General features: G+C 55.4%; 3 protein-coding genes across 3 annotated transcripts in view; 2 read left to right on the top strand and 1 right to left on the bottom strand.

Annotated features, from left to right (window-relative positions):
- The window catches only part of DNMT1 (DNA methyltransferase 1), a 34,305-nt gene extending 29,548 nt beyond the window's left edge, over positions 1-4,757 (top strand). The window contains exons 30-34 of the mRNA XM_088154947.1: positions 95-290; positions 1,837-2,000; positions 3,043-3,159; positions 4,069-4,159; positions 4,245-4,757. Coding sequence (XP_088011073.1) covers positions 95-290; positions 1,837-2,000; positions 3,043-3,159; positions 4,069-4,159; positions 4,245-4,288 — 612 coding nt within the window. The 3' untranslated portion in view covers positions 4,289-4,757. The remainder of the gene's footprint in view (positions 1-94; positions 291-1,836; positions 2,001-3,042; positions 3,160-4,068; positions 4,160-4,244) is intronic.
- Positions 4,758-4,853: 96 nt separating this feature from the next.
- On the top strand, positions 4,854-11,801 carry EIF3G (eukaryotic translation initiation factor 3 subunit G). The gene is made up of 11 exons (XM_088154949.1): positions 4,854-4,954; positions 5,834-5,883; positions 6,106-6,198; positions 6,447-6,535; positions 6,876-6,935; positions 7,606-7,710; positions 8,186-8,375; positions 9,224-9,331; positions 9,984-10,120; positions 10,777-10,883; positions 11,685-11,801. Exons 1-11 carry the CDS (start codon positions 4,935-4,937, stop codon positions 11,698-11,700), a joined length of 975 nt encoding a protein of 324 aa, XP_088011075.1. The 5' UTR covers positions 4,854-4,934; the 3' UTR covers positions 11,701-11,801.
- A 464-nt stretch (positions 11,802-12,265) lies between these two features.
- PPAN (peter pan homolog) lies at positions 12,266-24,124 on the bottom strand (the record flags this gene model as incomplete). Its single annotated transcript, XM_088154948.1, is given in 13 exon segments — positions 12,266-13,092; positions 14,043-14,230; positions 14,436-14,565; positions 15,184-15,262; positions 15,768-15,891; positions 17,181-17,288; positions 18,017-18,093; positions 18,861-18,962; positions 18,964-19,032; positions 20,314-20,364; positions 21,649-21,751; positions 23,366-23,536; positions 24,045-24,124. Coding segments are annotated over 13 exon segments (1,770 nt in total), but the record flags the coding sequence as incomplete, so codon positions are not given.
- Between the last annotated feature and the right edge of the window lie 251 nt (positions 24,125-24,375).

Below are 24,375 nucleotides of genomic sequence, written 5' to 3'. Positions count from 1 at the left end.
CAATATCCCCCGGTTGTCAACACCCCCCAGTTGTCCCCAACACCCCCCAGTTGTCCCCCGCGGCCCCGCGGTGACGCCGGGCGGTCGCGGGCAGGACATGAGCGCTCTGGTGGCGGCTCGGATGCGGCACATCCCGCTGGCCCCGGGCTCGGACTGGAGGGACCTGCCCAACATCGAGGTGCGGCTGTCGGACGGCACCACCACCCGCAAGCTGCGCTACACCCACCACGAGCGCAAGAACGGGCGCAGCAGCTGCGGCGCCCTGCGCGGCGTCTGCTCCTGCGCCGAGGGTGAGCGCACTGCAGTGGGGGGGGGGTCCCCGGGGGGGGGTTTGGTCTCCAAGGTGCAACAGGCACAGGGAGGAAATGAGGGAGTGGGGGGGGTTTGGTTGAGTGAGGGCGGATGGGGGTTGAGGTAGAGGGGGGGGTTAAAGGAAGGAGGAAGGAGAGAGGACGGGGGGGTAGGGGGGGGTTGCTGATAGATGGGGTGGGTGTTCCTGTGGGCTGGTCCAAGAGACATCAGGGTCCTTGTGGTCTGGTCCAATAGATTCCAGGGTCCTCATGGTCTGGTCCAGTAGATACTGGGGTCTTCATGGTCTGGTCCAAGAGACATCAGGGTCCTCATGGTCTGGTCCAGTAGACTCCAGTGTCCTTGTGATCTGGCTCAATAGATACCAAAATCCTCATGGTCTGGCCCAATAGACACCGGGATCCTCATGGTCTGGCCCAATAGATTCCAGGGTCCTCATGGTCTGGTCCAGTAGATACTGGGGTTTTCATGGTCTGGTCCAGTAGACTCCGGTGTCCTTGTGATCTGGCTCAATAGATACCAAAATCCTCATGGTATGGTCCAGTAGACACTGGGATCTTCATGATCTGGCCCAATAGATACCAAGATCCTCGTGGTCTGGTCCAATAGACACTGGGGTCCTCATGGTCTGGTGCTATCGACATTGGGGTCCCTGTGGTCTGGCCCAATAGATACCGGGGTCTTCATGGTCTGGTCCAAGAGACATCAGGATCCTTGTGATGTGGCCCAATAGATACCAAGATCCTCGTGGTCTGGCCCAGTAGACTCCAAGATCCTCGTGGTCTGGTCCAATAGACACTGGGGTCCTCATGGTATGGTCCAGTAGACATTGGGGTCCCTGTGGTCTTGCCCAATAGGTGCCAATGTCCTCATGGTCTGGTCCAGTAGATACTGGGGTCTTCATGATCCCAGCCAATAGATACTGGGATCCTCATGGTCTGGTCCAAGAGACACTGGGATCCTCGTGGTCTGGCCCAGTAGACTCCGGGGTCCTCGTGATCTGGTCCTATAGACATTGGGGTCCCTGTGGTCTGGTCCAGTAGACTCTGGTGTCCTTGTGATGTGGCCCAATAGACACCGGGATCCTCGTGTTCTGGTCCAGTAGACTCTGGGGTCCTCGTGGTCCCAGCCACCAGACTCGTCTTCAGTGGGGGGATCTCACAGGTTTCCCCAGAGTCCTTTTCCAAAGCGAGTGGAGTCTGGAGATTTATGGGCCAGACAGAACGTGCAGTGGGGCTCCAGAAGCAGCTGCAGGTGCAGTTACCTGTACCGTGGACAGCAGGGCCAGCACAGCACACCTGCAAACAGTCCCTGGGCCAGCATCCACCTGGGCCAGAACACCTGTCCAGAAGCAGGTGGAGGTCCTTGGGACAGCCTCCATCCTCACAGTGGTCACGGGGCAAATGAGGGAACTCCAGACCGGCTCTGACAGTGGTGGATCTCCAAAAAACACATCCCCACGCCGATAGGTTTTGCCTTTTTTCCCAAATTTTGTGCTTTTTTGAGTTTTTATTTGGCGTTTCCCAGGGAAGCCGTGCGACCCGGCCGACCGGCAGTTCAACACGCTCATCCCGTGGTGCCTCCCGCACACCGGCAACCGGCACAACCACTGGGCCGGCCTCTACGGGCGCCTCGAGTGGGACGGCTTCTTCAGCACCACCGTCACCAACCCCGAGCCCATGGGCAAGCAGGTGCGCCACGGCGAGCGCGGCCACGGCCGGCGGCTGCCATGGTGGCCACTGGTCATTGTCGTCCCAGCCATTGGTGGTGGCCACTGGTCATCGTTGTCCCAGTCATTGGTGACTGGTCATCGTTGTCCCAGCCACTGGTGGTGGCCACTGGTCATTGTTGTCCCAGCCATTGGTGGTGGCCATTGGTCATCGTTGTGCCAACCATTGGTGGTGGCCACTGGTCACCGTTGTCCCAACCATTGGTGGTGGCCACTGGTCATTGTCGTCCCAGCCATTGGTGGTGGTCACTGGTCACCGTTGTCCCAACCATTGGTGGTGGCCACTGGTCATCGTTGTCCCAGCCATTGGTGGTGGCCACTGGTCATTGTTGTCCCAATCTTTGGTGGTGGCCACTGGTCATCGTTGTCCCAATCATTGGTGGTGGCCACTGGTCATTGTTGTCCCAGTCATTGGTGGTGGCCACTGGTCATCGTTGTCCCAGCCATTGGTGGTGGCCATTGGTCATCATTGTCCCAGTCATTGGTGGTGGTCACTGGTCATCGTTGTCCCAGCCATTGGTGGTGGCCTGTGGTCACCAACGTCTCAAGGGTTGGGTTTGATGGTCACCAATGGTCAGGTCTGGTGGTTATCAGTGTCTCAAGGGTTGTCTCTGGTGGCCATCAGTGGTCACCAAGAGCTGTCTCTGGTGGCCATCAGTGGTCACCAGGGGCAGTCTGTGGTGGTCACCAGGGCAGTCTGTGGTGGTCACCAGGGGCAGTCTCTGGTGGCCACCAGGGCAGTCTGTGGTGGCCATCAGTGGCCATCAGGGCAGTCTGTGGTGGCCATCAGGGCAGTCTGTGGTGGTCACTAGGGGCAGTCTGTGGTGGCCACCAGGGGCAGTCTGTGGTGGCCATGAGTGGTCACCAGGGGCAGTGTGTGGTGGCCACCAGGGCAGTGTGTGGTGGCCATCAGTGGCCACCAGGGCAGTGTGTGGTGGCCACCAGGGCAGTGTGTGGTGGCCTCCCTGGCCCCCTGTCGCAGTGTGTGGGCGGTGCCGTTGCAGGGCCGGGTGCTGCACCCCGAGCAGCACCGCGTGGTCAGCGTGCGCGAGTGCGCCCGATCCCAGGGCTTCCCCGACACCTTCCGGCTCTTCGGCAACATCCTGGACAAGCACAGACAGGTGGGGGGGCCAGGTGTCCCCAGTGTCCCCAGTGTCCCACTGTCCCCATTGTCCCACTGTCCTGTGTCCCATTGTCCCACTGTCCCCATTGTCCCTTTGTCTCATTTTCCTCATTATCCCTTTGTCCCACTGTCCCCATGTTCCCTTTATCCTGTGTCCCATTGTCCCACTGTCCCCATTGTCCCACTGTCCTGTGTCCCACTGTCCCACTGTCCCCATTGTCCCCTTGTCCCTTTATCCCACTGTCCCCATTGTCCCACTGTCCTGTGTCCCATTGTCCCACTGTCCGCATGGTCCCTTTATCCTGTGTCCCACTGTCCCCACTGTCCCCATTGTCCCCATTGTCCCTTTGTCCCTTTATCCCACTGTCCCTATTGTCCCACTGTCCTGTGTCCCTTTGTCCCCACTGTCCCCATGGTCCTTTTGTCCCTTTGTCCCTGTATCCTGTGTCCCATTGTCCCCATGGTCCAATATCCATTGTCCTATTTCCCAGTGTCCAGTGTCCTCTTGTCCTGATGTCCATTGTCCCTTTGTCCCGTGTCCATTGTCTTCTTGTCCCTCTGTCCCCTGTCCCTCTGCCCCGTGTTGTGGTGCCCATTGTCCCCTATCCCTTTGTCCCTCTGTCCCCTGTCCCTCTGTCCCGTGTCCTGGTGTCCATTGTCCCTCTGTCCCCTGTCCCTCTGTCCCCTGTCCCTCTGTCCCATGTCGTGGTGCCCATTGTCCCTCTGTCCCCTGTCCCTCTGTCCCCTGTCCCTCTGTCCCATGTCGTGGTGCCCATTGTCCCTCTGTCCCCTGTCCCTCTGTCCTGTGTCCTGGTGTCCATTGTCCCTCTGTCCCATTGTCCCTCTGTCCCCTATCTCTCTGCCCCATGTCCTGGTGCCCATTGTCCCTCTGTCTCTCTGTCCCCAGGTGGGTAACGCGGTGCCACCTCCCCTGGCCAAGGCCATCGGGCTGGAGATCAAGGCCTGCGCTGTGGCCAAACTGCGCCAGGACACGGCCGGTGAGTGACCCGTGGTGTCCCCGCGGTGTCCCCGCGGTGTCCCCGCGGTGTCCCGTGGTGTCACCACAGCCCCATTGTCCCCCAGGGCCCCGCGTGGCGCCGCAGGAGCCGATGGAAGCGGCCGGCTGAGCCACGGACGCCGGACATGGAGACACCGGGGGGGATGGAGGGCGCGGCCTGGCTGATTTGGGGATGATTTTGGCTTTTTTGCTTTGCTTTGGCATTTTTTAATTTTTTTTTCCCTTTTTTTTTTTTCTATTTTTTCTCTTTTTTTCCCCCCCGTTTTTTAATTTTTAGCCCCTTCTTTTCCCCTTGGGTTTTTAAAACTTTTTTCCTGCCTTTTTTTTTTTTCCTTTTTTTTTCCTGTTTTCCTTTTGTTTATTTTTAAATTTTTTTTAAATTCCCCTCCCTCCACGCTCTCTGTGCTGCTCCAACCTCCCCTCAACCCCCTCAGGGCCCGGGCCCCGCTCCCCCGTTTTTATCGCATTGTACCGAACCCCCCGCGGCCGCTTTGTACAAGGTGGAACTCGATACTTTATGTAGTTTTTATATGTTGTAATATTTCTTCGAATAAATCGCGCCTATAAATTATAAACAATTCTCTCCCGCCGCGCTACGAGTAGGCCGCAGGCCTCATAGAGCCGTTGCTTAGCAACCGCTTCCCGCCATGCCCCGCGCGCGGCGCTTTCCCGCCTCCCTCCGCCGGAAGTGACGTACACCGGCCGGAAGTGGCTGCCGGCCTTTCCGGTGTGGCGGCGTGAGGGTGGTGGAGGCGATGCCGACCGGGGATTACGAGTGAGGGCGGGGGAGACGGCGGGAACGACGCCGGGAAGGGCGCCGGGAACCGGGATTGGGGTTGGGAACCGGGATTGGGGTTGGGAACCGGGATTGGCGGCGGGAATGGGGTTGGGGGTGGATCGGGAGCGGCGGGGGGACGTAACGGGGGCAGCGGGCCTGTGGCTGTGAGGGGGTACCGGGAACGGGAGCTGGGATGGGAACGGGAACCGAAATCGGGAGCTGGGACCGGGAACGGGGACCGGGAACTGGGATCAGGAGTGGGATCTGGGATCCGGGAGCGAGGCCACGGCGGGGCCTGGCGGGGCCTGGTCGGGCAGGGAGTCCCCCCGGTTGTGGGGCCTGGTCGGTGCCGATCCGGTGTCCCAAGGGTCCCGGTCGGTCCCGATCCGGTGCCCCGGGGGTCCCGGGGGGCTTCGGGCGAGGCTGTGGCCGTGAGGGGAAGGGGGCGGCATGGGGGGGGGACATTGAGGACAGAGGGACACTGAGAGTGACATGAGAGGGGACGGAGGGGACACGGAGGGGACACAGGGGCAGGAAAAGGACACAGGGACGCTGAGGGTGGCCCAGGGACAGGAGGGGACACAGGGACGCTGAGGGTGGCCCAGGGACAGGAGGGGACACAGGGACGCTGAGGGTGGCCCGGGGACAGGAGGGGACACAGGGACACTGAGGGTGGGACAGGGACAGGAGGGGACACAGGGACACTGAGGGTGGCCCAGGGACAGGAGGGGACACAGGGACGCTGAGGGTGGCCCGGGGACAGGAGGGGACACGGGGACACTGAGGGTGGCACAGGGACAGGAGGGGACACAGGGACGCTGAGGGTGGCACGGGGAGGGGACAGGACCGGGATCTGAGGCCATTTTGTCCCCACAGCTCCAAGCCCAGCTGGGCTGACCAGGTGGAGGAGGAGGGAGGAGAGGATGGTGAGTGACACCTGGGACACCTGTGGGACCTGTCAGGTGGGACACCTGGCAGGGGTGGCACCTGTGTCCTTTGGGACAAAGAGCCGTTCTAGGGGCTGGGCAAGGCTGGGGTGACTTGGCCAGGTGAGAGGGGTTACCTGTGCCCAGGTGAGGGGGTGGTTCTGGGATACCTGGCCCAGGTGAGGCTGTACCTGAGCCCAGGTGACCTCACCTGTCCCTCAGACAAGGTAATCACCAGTGAGCTGCTGAAGGACCTGCCCCTGCCCGGGGTCCTGGGAGGCCCCTCCAGTGCCGAGGCCGAGCTGCTCAAGGGAGGTGAGACTGGCACACCTGGGGGGGGGGAGGGACACACCTGGGGGGGAGGGACACACCTGGGGGAGAGGGACACACCTGGGGGGGGAGGAACACACCTGGGTGGACACCTGGGGGGATACCTGGGGGGGAACGACATGCCTGGGGGGACACCTGGTGGGGAGGGACACACCTGGGGACACCTGGGACATACCTGGGACAACATGTGGGGGGGAAAGGACACACCTGGGCTCACCTGTGGCTGTCCCCAGGGCCCCTCCCATCCCCCAAGGAGGTCGTCAATGGCAACATCAAAACCATCACCGAGTACCGCGAGGAGGAGGACGGGCGCAAGGTCAAGGTGGGCACAGGTGGCACAGGTGGGCACAGGTGGGCACCTCGGAGCCTGCAGGTGCCACCTCAGCCTCAAATTTGGCACCTGAGCTCCAGATCTGGCGCCTCTGAACCCCAAATTTGGCTCCTGTGGAGCTCAGGTGCTCCAGGTGAGTCAAATTTAGCACCTGAGCCCTAAAATTGGCACCTTTGAATCCCAATTTTGGGATTTTTTGGGTTCAGGTGCTCCAAGAATCCCCAAATTCATCACCTGAGGACCCCAAATTTGGGATTTATTGGGATCAGATGCTTCAGGAATTCCCAAATTTGGGGATTTTGGCCCCAATCCCGAATTTTTTCACTCCCAGATCATCCGAACGTTCCGGATCGAGACCCGCAAAGCCTCCAAGGCCGTGGCCCGGCGCAAGGTGAGGGGAAAATGGGATTTACCTGGGCATGGGATTTACCTGGGAATGGGATTTACCTGGGAATGGGGAAAAATGGGATTTACCTGGGAATGGGATTTACCTGGGAATGGGATTTACCTGGGAATGGGGAAAAATGGGATTTACCTGGGCATGGGATTTACCTGGGCATGGGAAAATGGGATTTACCTGGGCATGGGATTTACCTGGGCATGGGAAAATGGGATTTACCTGGGCAGGGGGAAATGGGATTTACCTGGGAATGGGAAAATGGGATTTACCTGGGAATGGGAAAATGGGATTTACCTGGAAATGGGATTTACCTGGGAATGGGAAAATGGGATTTACCTGGGAATGGGATTTACCTGGGCATGGGGAAATGGGATTTACCTGGGCATGGGAAAATGGGATTTACTTGGGAATGGGATTTACCTGGGAATGGGGAAAATGGGATTTACCTGGGAATGGGATTTACCTGGGAATGGGGAAAATGGGATTTACCTGGAAATGGGATTTACCTGGGAATGGGGAAAATGGGATTTACCTGGGAATGGGGAAAAAAATGGGATTTACCTGGGAACGGGGAAAAATGGGATTTACCTGGGAGTGGGATTCACCTGGGAATGAGATAAATTGGATTTTCAGGTTCCTTTTCCCCATTTTCTCCCCCCAGAACTGGAAGAAATTTGGGAATTCCGAGTTCGACGCCCCCGGGCCCAACGTGGCCACGACGACCGTGAGCGACGACGTCTTCATGACCTTCATCACCAGCAAGGAGGTAGGGACAGGTGGGGACAGGTGGGGACAGGTGTGACCTCAGGTGTGCCCCAGGTGTGTCCATGCCCAGGTAGAGGGGCTCAGGTGTGTCCTTGCCCAGGTATAAGGACTCAGGAGTGACCCAGGTGTGTCCTTGCCCAGGTAGAGGGGCTCAGGTGTGTCCCAGCTGTGCCCTAGGAGTGTCCCCAGGTGTGTCCCTGCCCAAGTGCAGGAGCTCACATGTGACCAGGTGTGACCCAGGTGTGTCCAAGCCCAGGTATGGGGGTCCAGGTGTGTTCCTGCCCAAGTATAGAAGCTCAGGTGTGCTCACCTGTCCCACAGGACCTGAACTGCCAGGAGGAGGAGAAACCCATGAACATCCCTGGGTGTGCCCCATGCCCACCTGTGTCCCCAGTGTCCCTAGCTGTGCCATAGCTGTGTCATAGGTGTGCTCAGGTGTGCCCAGGTGTGCTCAGGTGTGCTCACCTGTCCCGCAGGACCTGAACTGCCAGGAGGAGGAGGACCCCATGAACAAGCTCAAGGGCCAGAAGATCGTGTCCTGCCGCATCTGCAAGGGCGACCACTGGACCACGCGCTGCCCCTACAAGGACACGCTGGGGCCCATGCAGAAGGAGCTGGCCGAGCAGCTGGGGCTGTCCACGGGGGAGAAGGAGAAACTCCCTGGGGGTAGGAACCCCAAATTCTGATTTTTGCAATTTTTTTCCACCTTTTTCCCACTTTTTTCCCAATTTTTCCCTGTTTTTGTTCGGTTATGGTGGCCCCAAAGGTCCCTGTGGTGGCCCCAGGGGTCCCTGTGGTGGCCCCTGAGCACCTGGGGCTGTCCACGGGGGAGAAGGAGAAACTCCCTGGGGGTAGGAACCCCAAATTCTGATTTTTAGATTTTTTTCCACCTTTTTCCTGCCTTTTTCCCACTTTTTTCCCACTTTTTTCCCAATTTTTCCTTGTTTTTGTTCAGTTACGTGGTCCCAGTGTCCCTGTGGTGGCCCCAAAGGTCCCTGTGGTGGCCCCAGGGGTCCCTTTGGTGGCCCCTGAGCACCTGGGGCTGTCCACGGGGAAGAAGGAGAAACTCCCTGGGGGTAGGAACCCCAAATCCAAATTCTGGGAATTTTTTTCCACCTTTTTCCCACCTTTTTCCCACTTTTTCCCTGTTTTTGTTCGGTTATGTGGCCCCAGGGGTCCCTGTGGTGGCCCCAAAGGTCCCTGTGGTGGCCCCGAAGGGTCCCTGTGGTGGCCCCTGAGCACCTGGGGGTGTCCACAGGTGAGAAGGAAAAACTCCCAGGAACCTCAAATCCCCATTTTTTGGGGGGGAATTTTGGGAATTTTTTCCCTCCTTTTTCCCGTTTCTGTGTGAGGTCACAGGGCTTGGGAGCAGTTGAAGTCTCACCTGTCCCTCTCACCTGTCCCTCCTGAGAGTTCTCACCTGTCCTCACCTGTCCCACCTGTCCTTTTCCCCTCTCACCTGTCCCATCTGTCCCTCACCTGTCTCACCTGTCCCTCACCTGTCTCACCTGCAGAGCCAGAGCCGGTGGCTGCTCAGGTGAGCAAGACGGGCAAGTACGTCCCACCCAGCCTGAGGGACGGGGCCAGCCGACGTGGGGAGTCCATGCAGCCCAACCGCCGAGGTGAGCACACCTGGGCACACCTGGGCACACCTGGGGGGGTGAGAACTACACCTGAGGGGGTAAAAACACACCTGGGAGACACCTGGGGGGGTAAAAACCACACCTGGGCCACCTGGCCAGCCGGCGAGGGGTGTCTGTGCAGCCCAACCGCCGAGGTGAGCACACCTGGGCACACCTGGGGGGGTGAGAACTACACCTGAGGGGGTAAAAACATACCTGGGCACACCTTGGGGGGTAAAAACACATCTGGGAGACACCTGGGGGGGGTAAAAAACCACACCTGGGACATACCTGGGGGGGCTTTGGAAACACCTGAGCTCTTCTTGGGATACCTGGGGGACTCTGGGCACACCTGGGGGGGGGGTAAAAACACACCTAGGCACACCTGAGGGGAATAAAGAACACACCTGGGGGGCTCCGAGGACACTCCTGGAATAGAAAAAACCCCACCTAGGGACACCTGAGCACACCTGGGACACACCTGGGGGACTCTGGGCACACCTGGGACAAAGAAACCACACCTGGGTGGGGGGGGGGCGCTTTGGGAACACCTGAGCGCTGCTGTGGGGGGGGGGGGGAGGTTGTGGGGACGCTCTCGAGGACACCTGGGGCCCCGCTGGGCTCACCTGAGGCCGCCCTCACCTGCGGGCAGCCGATGACAACGCCACCATCCGCGTCACCAACCTGTCGGAGGACACGCGCGAGACCGACCTGCAGGAGCTCTTCCGCCCCTTCGGCTCCATCTCCCGCATCTACCTGGCCAAGGACAAGACCACGGGCCAGTCCAAGGTCAGTGCCACACCTGGGCACACCTGGGCACACCTGGGCACGGCCCCGCTCCTGCTTTGTCCCGTTTCCTGCGGTTTTTTCCCCCCGTTTTTCCATCCGATTTTCCCGTTTTTTACCCATTTCCCCCCTCCCCCATTTTTTACTCCGTTTTTCCCCAATCTTTTCCCTCATTTTTCCCAGTTTTTTCCCCATTTCCCCCCATTTTTTTACCCCATGTTTCCCATTTTTCCCCGTTTTTGTCTCCGATTTTCCCTTTTCCCCCCATTTTTCCCCCATTTTTCCCCATTTTTTTCCTCATTTTTCACTCTGATTTCCCCTATTTTTCCCAATTTTCCCCCATTTTTCCCAATTTCGCCATTTTCCCAATTTCCCCCATTTTTTCCTCATTTTTTCCCCATTTTTCCCCCCATTTTTCCCTCTGATTTCCTCATTTTCCCCCATTTTTTCGCCCATTTTTCACTCTTGATTTTCCCATTTTTCCCCCATTTTTTCCCCATCATCTTTTCCCCCATTTTCCCAATTTTTCCCCCATTTTTCACTCTGATTTTTCCCATTTTTCCCCCCATTTTTCCCCATTTCCCTCATTTTTCCCTCTGATTTTCCCATTTTCCCCCCATTTTTCCCATTTTCCCATTATTTTTCCCGTTTTTCCCCAGGGTTTTGCCTTTATCAGTTTCCACCGGCGCGAGGACGCGGCGCGAGCGATCGCGGGGGTGTCGGGCTTCGGCTACGACCACCTCATCCTCAACGTGGAGTGGGCCAAGTGCGCACCTGGGCACACCTGGGCACACCTGGGCACACCTGGGAACTCACCTGGGCACACCTGCGAACTCACCTGGGGGGGTTACACACACCTGGGGCACACCTGGGAACTCACCTGGGGGGATTACACACACCTGGGCACACCTGGGAACTCACCTGGGGGGTTACACACATCTGGGAACTCACCTGGCCACACCTGGGGGGGTTACACACACCTGGGGCACACCTGGGAACTCACCTGGGCACTCAGTGCTGTCACACCCACCTCATCCTCAACGTGGAGTGGGCCAAGTGCGCACCTGGGCACACCTGGGTTACACCTGGGGGGGGTACACACACCTGGGCACACCTGGGCACACACCTAGGCACTCAGTGCTGTCACACCCACCTCATCCTCAACGTGGAGTGGGCCAAGTGCGCACCTGGGCACACCTGGGAACTCACCTGGGGGGTTACACACATCTGGGAACTCACCTGGCCACACCTGGGGGGGTTACACACACCTGGGGCACACCTGGGAACTCACCTGGGCACTCAGTGCTGTCACACCCACCTCATCCTCAACGTGGAGTGGGCCAAGTGCGCACCTGGGCACACCTGGGCACTCACCTGGGCACACCTGGGAACTCACCTGGGGGGTTACACACACCTGGGAATTCACCTGGGCACACCTGGGGGGGGTTAAACACACCTGGGCACACCTGGGAATTCACCTGGGCACACCTGGGGGGGTTGCACACACCTGGGCACACCTGGGGGTCCCTCTCACCTGTCCTGACTCTCCTTTTCTTCCCCCCCCCAGGCCCTCAACCAACTGAGCCGCTCCCAGTTCGGCCCCGGTTCGGTCCCAGTTTGGTCCCAGTTCGGTCCCAGTTTGGTTCTGGTTCAATAAAGCCCCGGGTTCTGGGATTTGGGCACAGCCCGAGGCTTCCAGCTGGGAAAAAACGGGAATTTCGGGAGGAAAAATGGGAATTTTGGATGGGAAAACGGGAATTTCGGGAGGAAAAACGGGAATTTTGGATGGGAAAACGGGAAATTTGGGAGGAAAAATTGAAATATTGGGTGGGAAAACGGGAAATTTGGGAGGAAAAATGGGAATTTCGGGTGGAAAAACGGGAAATTTGGACGGGAAAACGAATTTTGGGAGGGGGAAGTGGGACTTCGGCAGAAAAAACGGGAATTCTGGAGTTAAATGGGAGTTTTGCTGGGAAAAAACGGGAATTTTGGATGGGGAAAGAAGGAATTTCGGGTAAAAAAAAAATTTTTGTTGGGAAGAGGAGTTTGGGGCTGGAAAATGGGAATTTATGGAGGGAAACTGGAGATTTTGGGTGGGAAAAATGGAATTTTTTCCTGGAAAAAAAAAAAAAGAGCGACACGAGGCCCTGGAGGTGGATCCAACTTTATTCCCAGAGTTTTTTGGGAGAGTTTTCCCCCATTTTTTGGGAGTTTCTCCCCATTTTTTGGGATTTTTTTCCCATTTTGGGGTTTTTCCCCAAGATTTGGGCGATCCCAGCAGGGAAAAGGTGAAAAGGGGATCCCAAAAATCTTCTGGAAATCCAGAAATTTCCCCTTTGGGATCCCCAAAAATCTTCTGGAGATCCCGAAATTCTTCTGGGAAATCCCAAAATTCTTCTGGAAGATCCCAAAATTCCAGGGGACCCCAAATTCCCAATCCCAGCGGGATCAGGGGGGTCCCAAATTCCCAAATTTTTTTTCCCCCCCTCAGTTTTTCCCTTTCTGGGCCTTTCCAGGCCGTTGGAAATTTGGGATTTTCCGGGGGGTCAGGAGCGTCCCACGGCGGGATTTGGGGTTTTTGGGGTGTCCTGGGTGGGATTTGGGGGTTCCAGGTTGGGTTTTTGGGGTTCTGGATCCGGATTTTGGGGTTCTGTGTTTGAATTTTGGGGTTCCAGGTTGGGATTTTTGGGATCCTGGATGTGATTTTGGGGTTCCAGGTCGGGATTTGGGGGTTCTGGATCCGGATTTTTGGGATCCTGGGTGAGATTTTGAAGTTCCAGGTCGGGATTTTGGGGTTCTGTGTTTGGATTTTGGGGTTCCATGTCGGGATTTTGGGTTTCCAGGTTGGAATTTCGGGGTTCCAGGTTGGAATTTCGGGGTTCCAGGTTGGAATTTCGGGTTTTTCTTCCGTCGTTTCCGAGCTCCGGGAGCGGCCGAGGGGCTTCGCTTCCTCTTGGAGCTGCCAGGGAACAAATCTGGGGAAAAAAAGAGAAAAAAATGGGAATTCAGAGGAGAAAAAATGGGAATTCAGAGGGGGGAAAAATTGGGAATTCGGGGGGGGAAAAAAAGGGGATTCAGAGAGGAAAAAACGGGAATTCAGAGAGGAAAAAATGGGAATTTAGGGGGGAAAAAAATGGGAATTCAGAGAGGAAAAAATGGGAATTCAGAGGGGAAAAATGGGATTTGGGGTGGAAAAAGTTGGGATTTGGGGGGAAAATTTGGGATTTAGGAAGAAAAAAATGGGGAGGAAAATGGAATTAAAGGGGAATGGGGATTTGGGAAGAATAAAAACGGAATTTGGGGTAAAATCTCAGGGTTTGCGGGGCGGGGCCGGAAGTGTCAGAGCGTTTACTTTGATCCCAAATCACGGAAATTCAGGGATTTTGGTGTCATCAGCCACTTCCGGCACAAAAATCTCCTTTTGTCCCCCCCAAACTCACCTGGATCCCCCCCAAAACTCACCTGGAAATCCCAACATTTCCATCCCTCCCCCCAAACTCACCTGGATCCCAAACCCACCTGGAAAAAATCACCTGGACCACGCCAAAACTCACCTGGACATCCCAAAATTTTCTTCTCTCCCCCCTAAACTCACCTGGACCCCCCCAACCTCACCTGGGAACTCCAAAACTCACCTGAAAATCCCCAAATTTTCTACCTGGATCCCCCCAAGCTCACCTGGATCCCAAACTTCACCTGGAAATCCCAACATTTCCTTTTCTCCCCTGCTCAAACTTCACCTGGATCCCTCACCTGTCCCAGGTGTGTCACTCACCCAGGACCAGGAAACCTCAACATTTCCTTGTCCCTTCCACAACTCACCTGAATCCCAAACTCACCTGGACCCTAAACTCACCTGGACACCCTGAAATGTCTTTCCTCCCTCCCCCCCCAGCTCACCTGTCCCCTCCCCCGTCCCTCTCACCTGTGTCAGGCTCCTCCCCCAGCTCCTCTCTGTAATATTCGGCGTCGTCCTCGTCCGACGGCTCCGCCTCACCTGGCTCAGGTGCGCCGGGGTCCTCGACGTCGCTGTCACCTGTGGGGTCACCTGGGCCACCTCTGGTGTCACCTGGGCCACCTGTGGCCCGGCCCATCCCTGCCAGGCTGCGCTCCCTGTGGGGAACAGACAGGTGAGAGGGGACAGGTGAGAGAACACCTGGGGATGGACCTGGCCAGGCTGCTTCACCTGTCACCTGTGTGACCTTTCTCACCTGGGAGCCCCCCTGCCACCCTCACCTGAGCTCCTGGAACACCTGAACCTTCACCTGTGTCCCTCCCATGGGTTCCTGGCACACCTGAGCCCTCACCTGAGCCTCACCTGTGCTGCAGCCGCTGCTGCCGTTTGCGCTCCAGGTTCTGCTCCTGCTGGCGGCGCCGCTCCGCCCTCACCTGCAGCTTCTGCTCCTTCCGGGCCAGCAGCTCCCGCAGCTCCGCCTCACCTTTGGGGGCTGCACGGGAAACACACCTGTGATCACCTGGGATACACCTGGGATACACCTGGGCACACCTGTGATCACCTGGGATACACCTGAGATACCCCTGGGCACACCTGAGATACCCCTGTGATCACCTTAACACACCTGTGATCACCTGGGATACACCTGAGATCACCTGGGCATACCTGTGATCACCTGGGATACACCTGAGATACCCCTGGGCACACCTGTGATCACCTGGGATACACCTGAGATCACCTGGGCATACCTGTGATCACCTGGGATACACCTGGGACACACCTGAGATACACCTGTGATCACCTTAACACACCGATGATCACCTGGGATACACCTGGATACACCTGTGATCACCTGGGATACACCTGAGATCACCTGGGCATACCTGTGATCACCTTAACACACCTGTGATCACCTGGGATACACCTGGGACACACCTGTCCCAGGTGTGTCACTCACCCAGGTGTCCCTCACCTGTCCCAGGTGTGTCCCCAGGTGTCCCCTCACCTGTCCCCAGGTGTGTCCCTCACCCAGGTGTGTCCCCTCACCTGTCCCCAGGTGTGTCCCTCCCCCAGGTGTGTCCCCTCACCTGTCCCCAGGTGTGTCACTCACCCAGCCCGTGGTACAGGACGTTGCCCTGGCCCAGCCCCTCCTCCACCTTCAGCAGCTGCAGCGTCAGACGGGGCCCGATCTGTGACAGGGACAGGGGGGACAGAGGGGACACTGAGGGGACAGTGAGGGGACATTGGGGACACTGAGGGGACACTGAGGGGACAATGGGGACAGTGAGGGGACAATGGGGACATTGGGGACACTGAGGGGACACTGAGGGGACATTGGGGACACTGAGGGGACACTGAGGGGACAATGGGGACAGTGAGGGGACATTGGGGACAATGGGGACACTGAGGGGACAATGGGGACACTGAGGGGACAATGGGGACATTGGGGACACTGAGGGGACAATGGGGACAATGGGGACACTGAGGGGACAATGGGGACAGTGAGGGGACATTGGGGACAATGGGGACAGTGGGGGGACACTGAGGGGACACTGAGGGGACAGTGGGGACAATGGGGACACTGAGGGGACAATGGGGACACGGCAGTGTCCCCATTGTCCCCTCAGTGTCCCCATTGTCCCCCCATTGTCCCCTCCGTGTCCCCATTGTCCCCAGTAATGTCCCCATTGTCACCTCGGTGAGTCTCACGGCGCTCTGTTGCGTCACCGCGTTCCCACGCCCGGAGCATTTCTGGGGCAGTTCCAGAACGTTCTGGGCCCCGTCGGGCTCCGCTTCGCTCTCGGACAGGACCAGGTCCCTGAGGGGACACGACAGGTGACAACTCAGGGGACAGGTGACAACTCAGGGGACAGGTGACAACTCTGAAGTGTCCCCAGGTCTCGTTTCCCCAGTGCCCTCAGTGTCCCCAAGGTCCCTGTGATGTCCCCAAGGTGTCCTCAATGTCCCCAGGTGTCCCCAAAGTGTCCCCAGGTGTCCTCAATGTCCCCAGGTGTCCCCCAAGGTCCCTATGATGTCCCCAGGTGGGCCCTGACCCCGTGAGCAGCTCGCTGATGTCCCCAAGGTGTCCCCAATGTCCCCAGGTGTCCCCAAAGTGTCCCCAGTGTGTCCCCAGGTGTCCCCAAGGTCCCTGTGATGTCCCCAGGGTGTCCCCAATGATGTCCCCAGGTGTCCCCAGGTGTGCCCTGACCACGTGAGCAGCTCGCTGACGTCACCAATGATGTCCCCAATGATGTCCCCAAGGTGTCCCCAGTGTCCCCCAGGTGTCCCCAGGTGTCCCCTGACCCCGTGAGCAGCTCGCTGACGTCACCAATGACGTCCCCAAGGTGTCCCCAATGTCCCCAATGATGTCCCCAGATGTGCCCAGATGTCCCCAGGTGTCCCCAGGTGCCCCCAATGATGTCCCCAGGTGTCCCCAGGTGTGCCCTGACCCCGTGAGCAGCTCGCTGACGTCCCCAATGATGTCCCCAATGTCCCCAGTGATGTCCCCAGGTGTCCCCAGGTGTCCCCAGTGTTGTCCCCAGGTGTGCCCTGACCCCATGAACAGCTCGCTGACGTCACCAATGATGTCCCCAATGTGTCCCCAATGTCCCCAGGTGTCCCCACGGTGTCCCCAGGTGTGCCCTGACCCCGTGAGCAGCTCGCTGACGTCACCAATGATGTCCCCAATGTGTCCCCAAGGTCCCCAGGAGTCCCCAAAGTGTCCCCAGTGTGTCCCCAGGTGTCCCCAAGGTCCCTGTGATGTCCCCAGTGTGTCCCCAAAGTGTCCCCAATGATGTCCCCAATGTCCCCAATGATGTTCCCAGGTGTCCCCAGGTGTGCCCTGACCCCGTGAGCAGCTCGCTGACGTCCCCAATGATGTCCCCAATGTGTCCCCAGTGATGTCCCCAGGTGTGCCCAGATGTCCCCAGGTGTCCCCAGGTGCCCCCAATGATGTCCCCAGGTGTCCCCAGGTGTGCCCTGACCCCGTGAGCAGCTCGCTGACGTCCCCAATGATGTCCCCAAGGTGTCCCCAATGTCCCCAGTGATGTCCCCAGGTGTCCCCAGATGTCCCCAGGTGTCCCCAGGTGTCCCCAGGTGTGCCCTGACCCCGTGAGCAGCTCGCTGACGTCATCCATCCTGCTCAGGTTCGGGAATTTCTCCTGCAGAATTTTCCGGATCCCCCGACTGAGCCCCACGGGCACCACCTGGACACTGCTGGAATGGGGGGAAAAAAACGGGAATTTGGGAAAAATCCTGGAAAAATGGGAATGGGGGGAAAATAACAGAAAAATGGGAATGTGGGGAAAATCCTGGGAAATGGGAATGTGGGAAAAATCCTGGGAAAATGGGAATGTGGGAAAATCCTGGGAAATGGGAATGTGGGAAAAATCCTGGGAAAATGGGAATGTGGGAAAAATCCTGGACACTGCTGGAATGGGGGGAAAAAACAGGAATTTGGGAAAAAATGGGAATTTGGGAATTTAGGATTTTGGGGATTTGGGGACTTTGGAATTTGGGATTTTGGGAATTTGGGGTTTTGGAATTTGGGGTTTTGGGAATTCCGGACTTTGGGCTTTTTGGGAATTTGGGATTTTGGGAATTTGGGATTTGGGGATTTGGGAATTTGGGATTTTGGGAATTTGGGATTTTGGGAATTGGGATTTTGGGGTTTTGGGAATTTGGGATTTTGGGGTTTTAGGAATTTGGGATTTTGGGGTTTTGGGAATTTGGGATTTTGTGAATTGGGATTTTGGGTTTTGGGGTTTTGGGAATTTGGGATTTTGGGGTTTTGGGAATTGGGGATTTGGGGAATTTGGGGTTTTAGGAATTTGGGATTTTGGGGTTTGGGGAATTTGGGATTTGGGGAATTTGGGGTTTTGGGAATTTGGGGTTTTGGGAATTTGGGGGTTAGGAATTTGGGAATTTGGGGTTTTGGCTCTCACTAGTGCCGGAATTCCAGGAGCTGGGACTCGGAGTTGTAGGAGATGAGCAAACAGCGCCGGATGGAATTCAGATTGACCTGGGGTGGGAACAACGGGAAAAATGGGAAAACAGGAAAAATGGAAATGGGAAAAATCCTTCTTTTCCCTATTCCCAAAGTCCCCTTTTTCCACCCCTCTCCCCAAACCCCAAATCCCCATTTTCCCAAATCCCACATTCTCAAATTCCTGCTTTTCCCCCCATTCCCAAACCCCAAATCCCCAATTCCCAAATTCCCGCCATTCCCAAATCCCCCTTATTCCCAAAACCCCAAATCTCGAATTCCCAACCCCCTGAATTCTCATTTCCCCAAATTCCACAATCCCAAACCCCAAATTCCGAATTCTCAAACCCCCAAATCCCAAATCCTGGAATTCCCAAACCCCAAATCCCAGAATTCCCCAAACTCCAAATCCCGGAATTCTCCAAACCCCAAATCCTGGAATTCCCAAAACTCCAAATCCCAGAATTCCCAAATCCCAGAATTCCCCAAACCCCAAATCCCAGTATTCCCAAAACCCCAGAATTCCCCAAACTCCAAATCCCGGAATTCTCCAAACCCCAAATCCCAGAATTCCCAAACCCCAAATCCTGGAATTCCCAAACCCCAAATCCTGGAATTCCCCAAACCCTGGAATTCCCAAATCCCAGAATTCCCCAAATCCCAGAATTCCCCAAAATCCCAGAATTCCCCAAACCCCAAATCCTGGAATTCTCCAAACTCCAAATCCCAGAATTCCCCCAAATCCCAGAATTCCCCAAAACCCCAGAATTCCCCCAAATCCCAGAATTCCCGGAATTCCTGACCTTGTGCACGTTGATTTTGGGGAACATTCCCTGGAACATCCCGGCCATGAGCTTCAGGTGCATTTGGGGCTCCCCAAAATTGCCCAGCACCAGCAGGGGGGGGGTGCTGGAACTGCTGCTCGTGCATGCGGTGCCGCCGCAGCGCCGACACCACGTCCCTCACCAGGGAGTACTGGGGGGAAAATGGGGGAAAAATGGGAAAAAATGGGATTTAAATGGGAAAAAAATGGGGTTAAATCCTGAAAAAATCCCGAAAATATCCCAAAATTCCCAAAAAAAACGGCCCCAGAATCCCAAAAAACCCCAGAACTGCTGCTCGTGCATGCGGTGCCGCCGCAGCGCCGACACCACGTCCCTCACCAGGGAGTACTGGGGGGAAAATGGGGGAAAAATGGGATTAAATGGGAAAAATTGGGAAAAAAATGGGGTTAAATCCTGGAAAAATCCCAAAATTCCCCAAAAAAAAACGGCCCCAGAATCCCCAAAAACCCCAGAACTGCTGCTCGTGCATGCGGTGCCGCCGCAGCTCCGACACCACGTCCCTCACCAGGGAGTACTGGGGGGAAAATGGGGAAAAATGGGATTAAATGGGATTTAAATGGGGTTAAATCCTGGAAAAATCCCGAAAAAATCCCAAAATTCCCAAAAAAAAACGGCCCCAGAATCCCCAAAAACGGCCCCAAAATCCCCAGAACTGCTGCAGCGCCGACACCACGTCCCTGACCAGGGAGTACTGGGGGAAAATGGGGGAAAATGGGGAAAATTTGGGATTAAATGGGATTTAAATGGGGTTAAATCCTGAAAAAATCCCAAAAAAATCCCAAAATTCCCCAAAAAAAACGGCCCCAGAATCCCCAAAAACGGCCCCAGAATCCCCAGAACTGCTGCAGCGCCGACACCACGTCCCTCACCAGGGAGTGCTGGGGGGGAAATGGGAAAAAATGGGGGAAAATGGGATTTAAATGGGAATTAAATGGGGTTAAATCCTGAAAAAATCCCAAAATTCCCCAAAAGACCCGTCCCAGAATCCCCAAAAAACGGCCCCAAAATATCCTCGTGATCCTCTCGGGAATTCACAAAATCCCCAATGGAATCTCAAAAAAAAAAAAAAATCTCCAGGATATGATTCAGGGAATGCTGGGAATGAGAAAAATGGGGAAAAAATGGGATTCAATCCAAAAAAATCTGAAATTCAAAATTCCAGCAAAATCCTCCCCTAAAAAATCCAGCCCAGAATCCCAAAAAACCCCAAAATCCCAAAAAAATCAATCCCAAATAAACCCCAAGTTCTGGATCAAGGAGTTGTGGGAATGGGGGAAATGGAAAAAAAGAGGAAAAAATTGGATTTAATCCCCAAAAACAATTAAAAAAATTCCCTGGGATCGACCCCTCCCCCCAGAATTCCCTAAAAATTCCTGAAATTCCCAAAATTCCTCCAAATTTCCAGACCCACCTGCAGAACTTTGAAGGTCAGGGTGGGACCCCCCGGCAGCCGGAAAAGTTTCTGGGAAAAAGAAAAAAAAAGTTTCAAAAGAGGGAAAAATCCTGGGAAAATCCTGGAAAAATCCTGGAAAAATCCTGGGAAAAATCCTGGGAAAATCCTGGGAAAATCCTGGATAAATCCTGGGAAAAATCCTGGAAAAATCTCGGAAAAATCCCAGAAGAATCCCAGGAAAAATCCCACAAAAATCCCAGAAACGTAGAAGAAAACGAAAGGAAAAATCCTGGGAAAATCCCAGAAAATTAAAAGGAAAAATCCAGGGAAAATCCAGGAAAAATTCCAGAAAAATCCTGGGAAATGAAGAGAAAAATCCTGGAAAATTCCAGAAAAACCCTTGGAAAATTCAGGAAATATTAAAAGAAAAAAAAACCCAGGAAAAATCCTGGAAAATGAGATAAAAAAACTAAGAAATTAAAAAAAAAAAAAAGTTTTGGGATATTTTCCCCTCTGGAATGGGCTGGAACCCCCAAATTTGGGGAATTTCAGTCCCAAATCCCGAATTCCCGACCTCGAACCCCAAATTCCCGATCCGAAATCCCAAATTCCCGACCCCAAATCCCAAATTCCCAACCCCAAACCCCAAATTCCCGATCCCAAACCCCAAATTCCAGGTCCCAAACCCCAAATTCCCGACCCCAAATCCCAAATTCCAGGTCCCAAATCCCAAATTCCCGATCCCAAACCCCAAATTCCCCACCCCAAACCCCAAATTCCCGATCCCAAACCCCAAATTCCCCCCCCAAATCCCAAATTCCAGGTCCCAAACCCCAAATTCCCGACCCCAAACCCCAAATTCCCGACCCCAAATCCCGAATTCCCGACCCCAAACCCCAAATTCCCGATCCCAAACCCCAAATTCCCGACCCCAAATCCCAAATTCCCGACCCCAAACCCCAAATTCCTGATCCCAAACCCCAAATTCCCGATCCCAAACCCCAAATTCCCGACCCCAAACCCCAAATTCCAGGTCCCAAACCCCAAATTCCCGACCCCAAACCCCAAATTCCCGTCCCCAAACCCCAAATTCCCGACCCCAAACCCCAAATTCCCGACCCCAAACCCCAAATTCTCGATCCCAAACCCCAAATTCCCGACCCCAAACCCCGAATTCCCGACCCCAAATCCCGAATTTCCCCCCCAGACCCATCAGAGCGTTTACTTTGAGATCAATCACGGATCAACCTCCTGGAAAATTCTCTCATCCTCCGGGTCTGGGAAAGTTTTGGGACCCTCTGGAATTCCCAAAAATTCCCAAAAAATTCCCAAAATTTTTCCCCCAGGACTGACCAGGTTGATCCCGGACTGGGATTTGCTGAGCACCAGGAATTGGGTGACCCCCAAGGGCCCGGCCACGGCCACCAGATCCCGCAGGGAAATTGCTCCGGCGAACCTGGAAAACAACCCCAAAACAATTCCCAAAAAATTCCCCAAAAAAATTCCTGACAGGATCCCGAAATTCCTGGACAAAAAAACCTGAAATTCCTGGAAAAGAGACCCCAAAATTCCTGCCAGGATCCCAAAATTCCTGGAGGAAAGACCCCAAAATTCCAGGAAAAGCCCCAAAAATTCCTGCCAGGATCCCGAAATTCCTGAAAGGATCCTAAAATTCCTGGGAGCCCGAAATTCCTGGGAGCCCGAAATTCCTGGACAAAAAAACCCCGAAATTCCTGGAAAAGAGACCCCGAAATTCCTGCCAGGAACCCAAAATTCCTGCCAGGATCCCAAAATTCCTGACAGGATCCTAAAATTCCTGGCAGGATCCCGAAATTCCTGGGAGCCCAAAATTCCAGGAGGAGAGACCCTGAAATTCCAGGAAAAACCCCAAAAATTCCTGGCAGGATCCTAAAATTCCTGGAGAAAAAAAACCCTGAAATTCCTGGAAAAGAGACCCCAAAATTCCTGCCAGGATCCCGAAATTCCTGACAGGATCCTAAAATTCCTGCCAGGATCCCAAAATTCCTGACAGGATCCCGAAATTCCTGGAGAAAAAAAAACCCTGAAATTCCTGGAAAAGAGACCTCGAAATTCCTGAGGGAATCTCTTCAATCCCAAAGAATTTCTGGCAGAGCCACCCCAAAAATTCCTGGGGGAGCCCAGAATTCCTGAGAGACCCCGAAATTCCAAAATTCCAGACCCCAAAATCCCAAATCCCAAAATCCCAGATCCCAAAATCCCAAAAACCCAAATCCCAAAATCCCAGATCCCAATATCCCAGATCCCAAAATCCCAGTACCACTCCCAGTATTCCCAGTGACCCCAGTACCATTCCCAGTATCCCCAGTACCAATCCCAGTATTCCCAGTACCAATCCCAGTAGCATTCCCATCATTCCCAGTATCCCCAGTACCATTCCCAGTATTCCCAGTACCATTCCCATCATTCCCAGTATCATTCCCAGTATTCCCAGTACCATTCCCATCATTCCCAGTATCATTCCCAGTATCCCCAGTACCATTCCCAGTATCCCCAGTACCAATCCCAGTATTCCCAGTATCATTCCCAGTACCATTCCCATCATTCCCAGTATCCCCAGTACCAATCCCAGTATCCCCAGTACCAATCCCATCATTCCCAGTATCTGCAGTACCAATCCCAGTATTCCCAGTACCATTCCCAGTACTCCCAGTATTCCCAGTCTCCCCACCTGCAGGCTGCGGGCCGTGAATGGCTCCAGGACCCTCCTGAGGTCCCAAATCCCAAACCCCAATGATCCCAGTACCAATCCCAGTATTCCCAGTACCATTCCCAGTATCCCCAGTACCATTCCCAGTACCATTCCCAGTACTCCCAGTATTCCCAGTCTGTCTCACCTGCAGGCTCTGGGCCGTGAATGGCTCCAGGACCCTCCTGAGGTCCCGATATCCCAAACCCCAATGATCCCAATGATCCCAGTACCAATCCCAGTATCAATCCCAGTACCAATCCCAGTATCCCCAGTACCAATCCCAGTACCATTCCCAGTATCAATCCCAGTACCAATCCCAGTATTCCCAGTCTGTCTCACCTGCAGGCTCCTGGCCGTGAATGGCTCCAGGACCCTCCTGAGGTCCTTGCCGAGGCTCCGGAGGCTCCTCCCGGCGCGGCCCCGCGGGAACACGAAGGAATGGGGGACGGAACCGAACTCGAGCTCGGCCCGGAGCCGCGCCCGCGCCCGCTGCTGCCGCTGGAAACGGCTCTGGGGACGGCACCACCCCCGAATTATCCCGGATTATCCCGGATTATCCCAAATTATCCCAAATTATCCCGAACTCCGGGAATCCCGGCAGCTGCAATCCACAATTCCCACCCGCAAGGCGGAAAATTCCCCAAATTCCGGGCATTCAGAGCCCCCCCCCCCCCCCCAATCCCAAATTTCCAGCTGGGAAATCTTAAATTTTGGGAATTCTCAGATCCCGATTTTCTAGAAAAAAGACTGGAAAGCCCAAATTTTGGGAATTTTGGGACTCCAGATCCCGATTTGAGAGAGGTTGGAGACCCCAAACTTTGGGAATTTTCAGCCGATCCCGCTTTTCCCCCTCACAATTCCCAAAGTTTTGAGATTCCCAAACCCCTCCCGCCGCTTTTTTCCTCCCTCCCGGCTCATTCCCGAGCCGCTGTGCCTTCCCCATCCCGATTATTCCCGTTTTTTTCCCGTTTTTTCCCGTTTTTTTCCCGATTTTTTTCCCATTTTTTGTCCTCCCCACCTTCCCGGGCCGCCCCATCTCGGCGCCTCCACGCGGCCTCCGCTACTTCCGGTGTCCCCCGCCCCCTTCCGGCTACTTCCGGTGTGTCACTTCCGCTCCCTCCGGGCGTCAAGCGTTTCCCCGAACGTGAGTTCCGCCGGGTTTGTTGCCCCTCCGGTTTTGAGACCCCAAAATTCCCCCAAAATTCCCCCAAATTCCCCCAAAATCCCACCCAGGAACCCCAAAATGCCCCAAAATCCCACCAGGGACCCCAAAATCTCCCCCGGCGCGACACTGAATGCGAGGGGCCGGCTGTGGGAAGAGTCCCAGGTTTAATGGTGACCCCAAAAAT

This window comes from Sturnus vulgaris, chromosome 33 (genome assembly GCF_052056855.1).
Source record: "Sturnus vulgaris isolate bStuVul1 chromosome 33, bStuVul1.hap1, whole genome shotgun sequence".
NCBI lineage: Eukaryota > Metazoa > Chordata > Aves > Passeriformes > Sturnidae > Sturnus > Sturnus vulgaris.
Note: the sequence above shows the minus strand (reverse complement) of the source record. Positions and strands in the feature narration are given on the sequence as shown.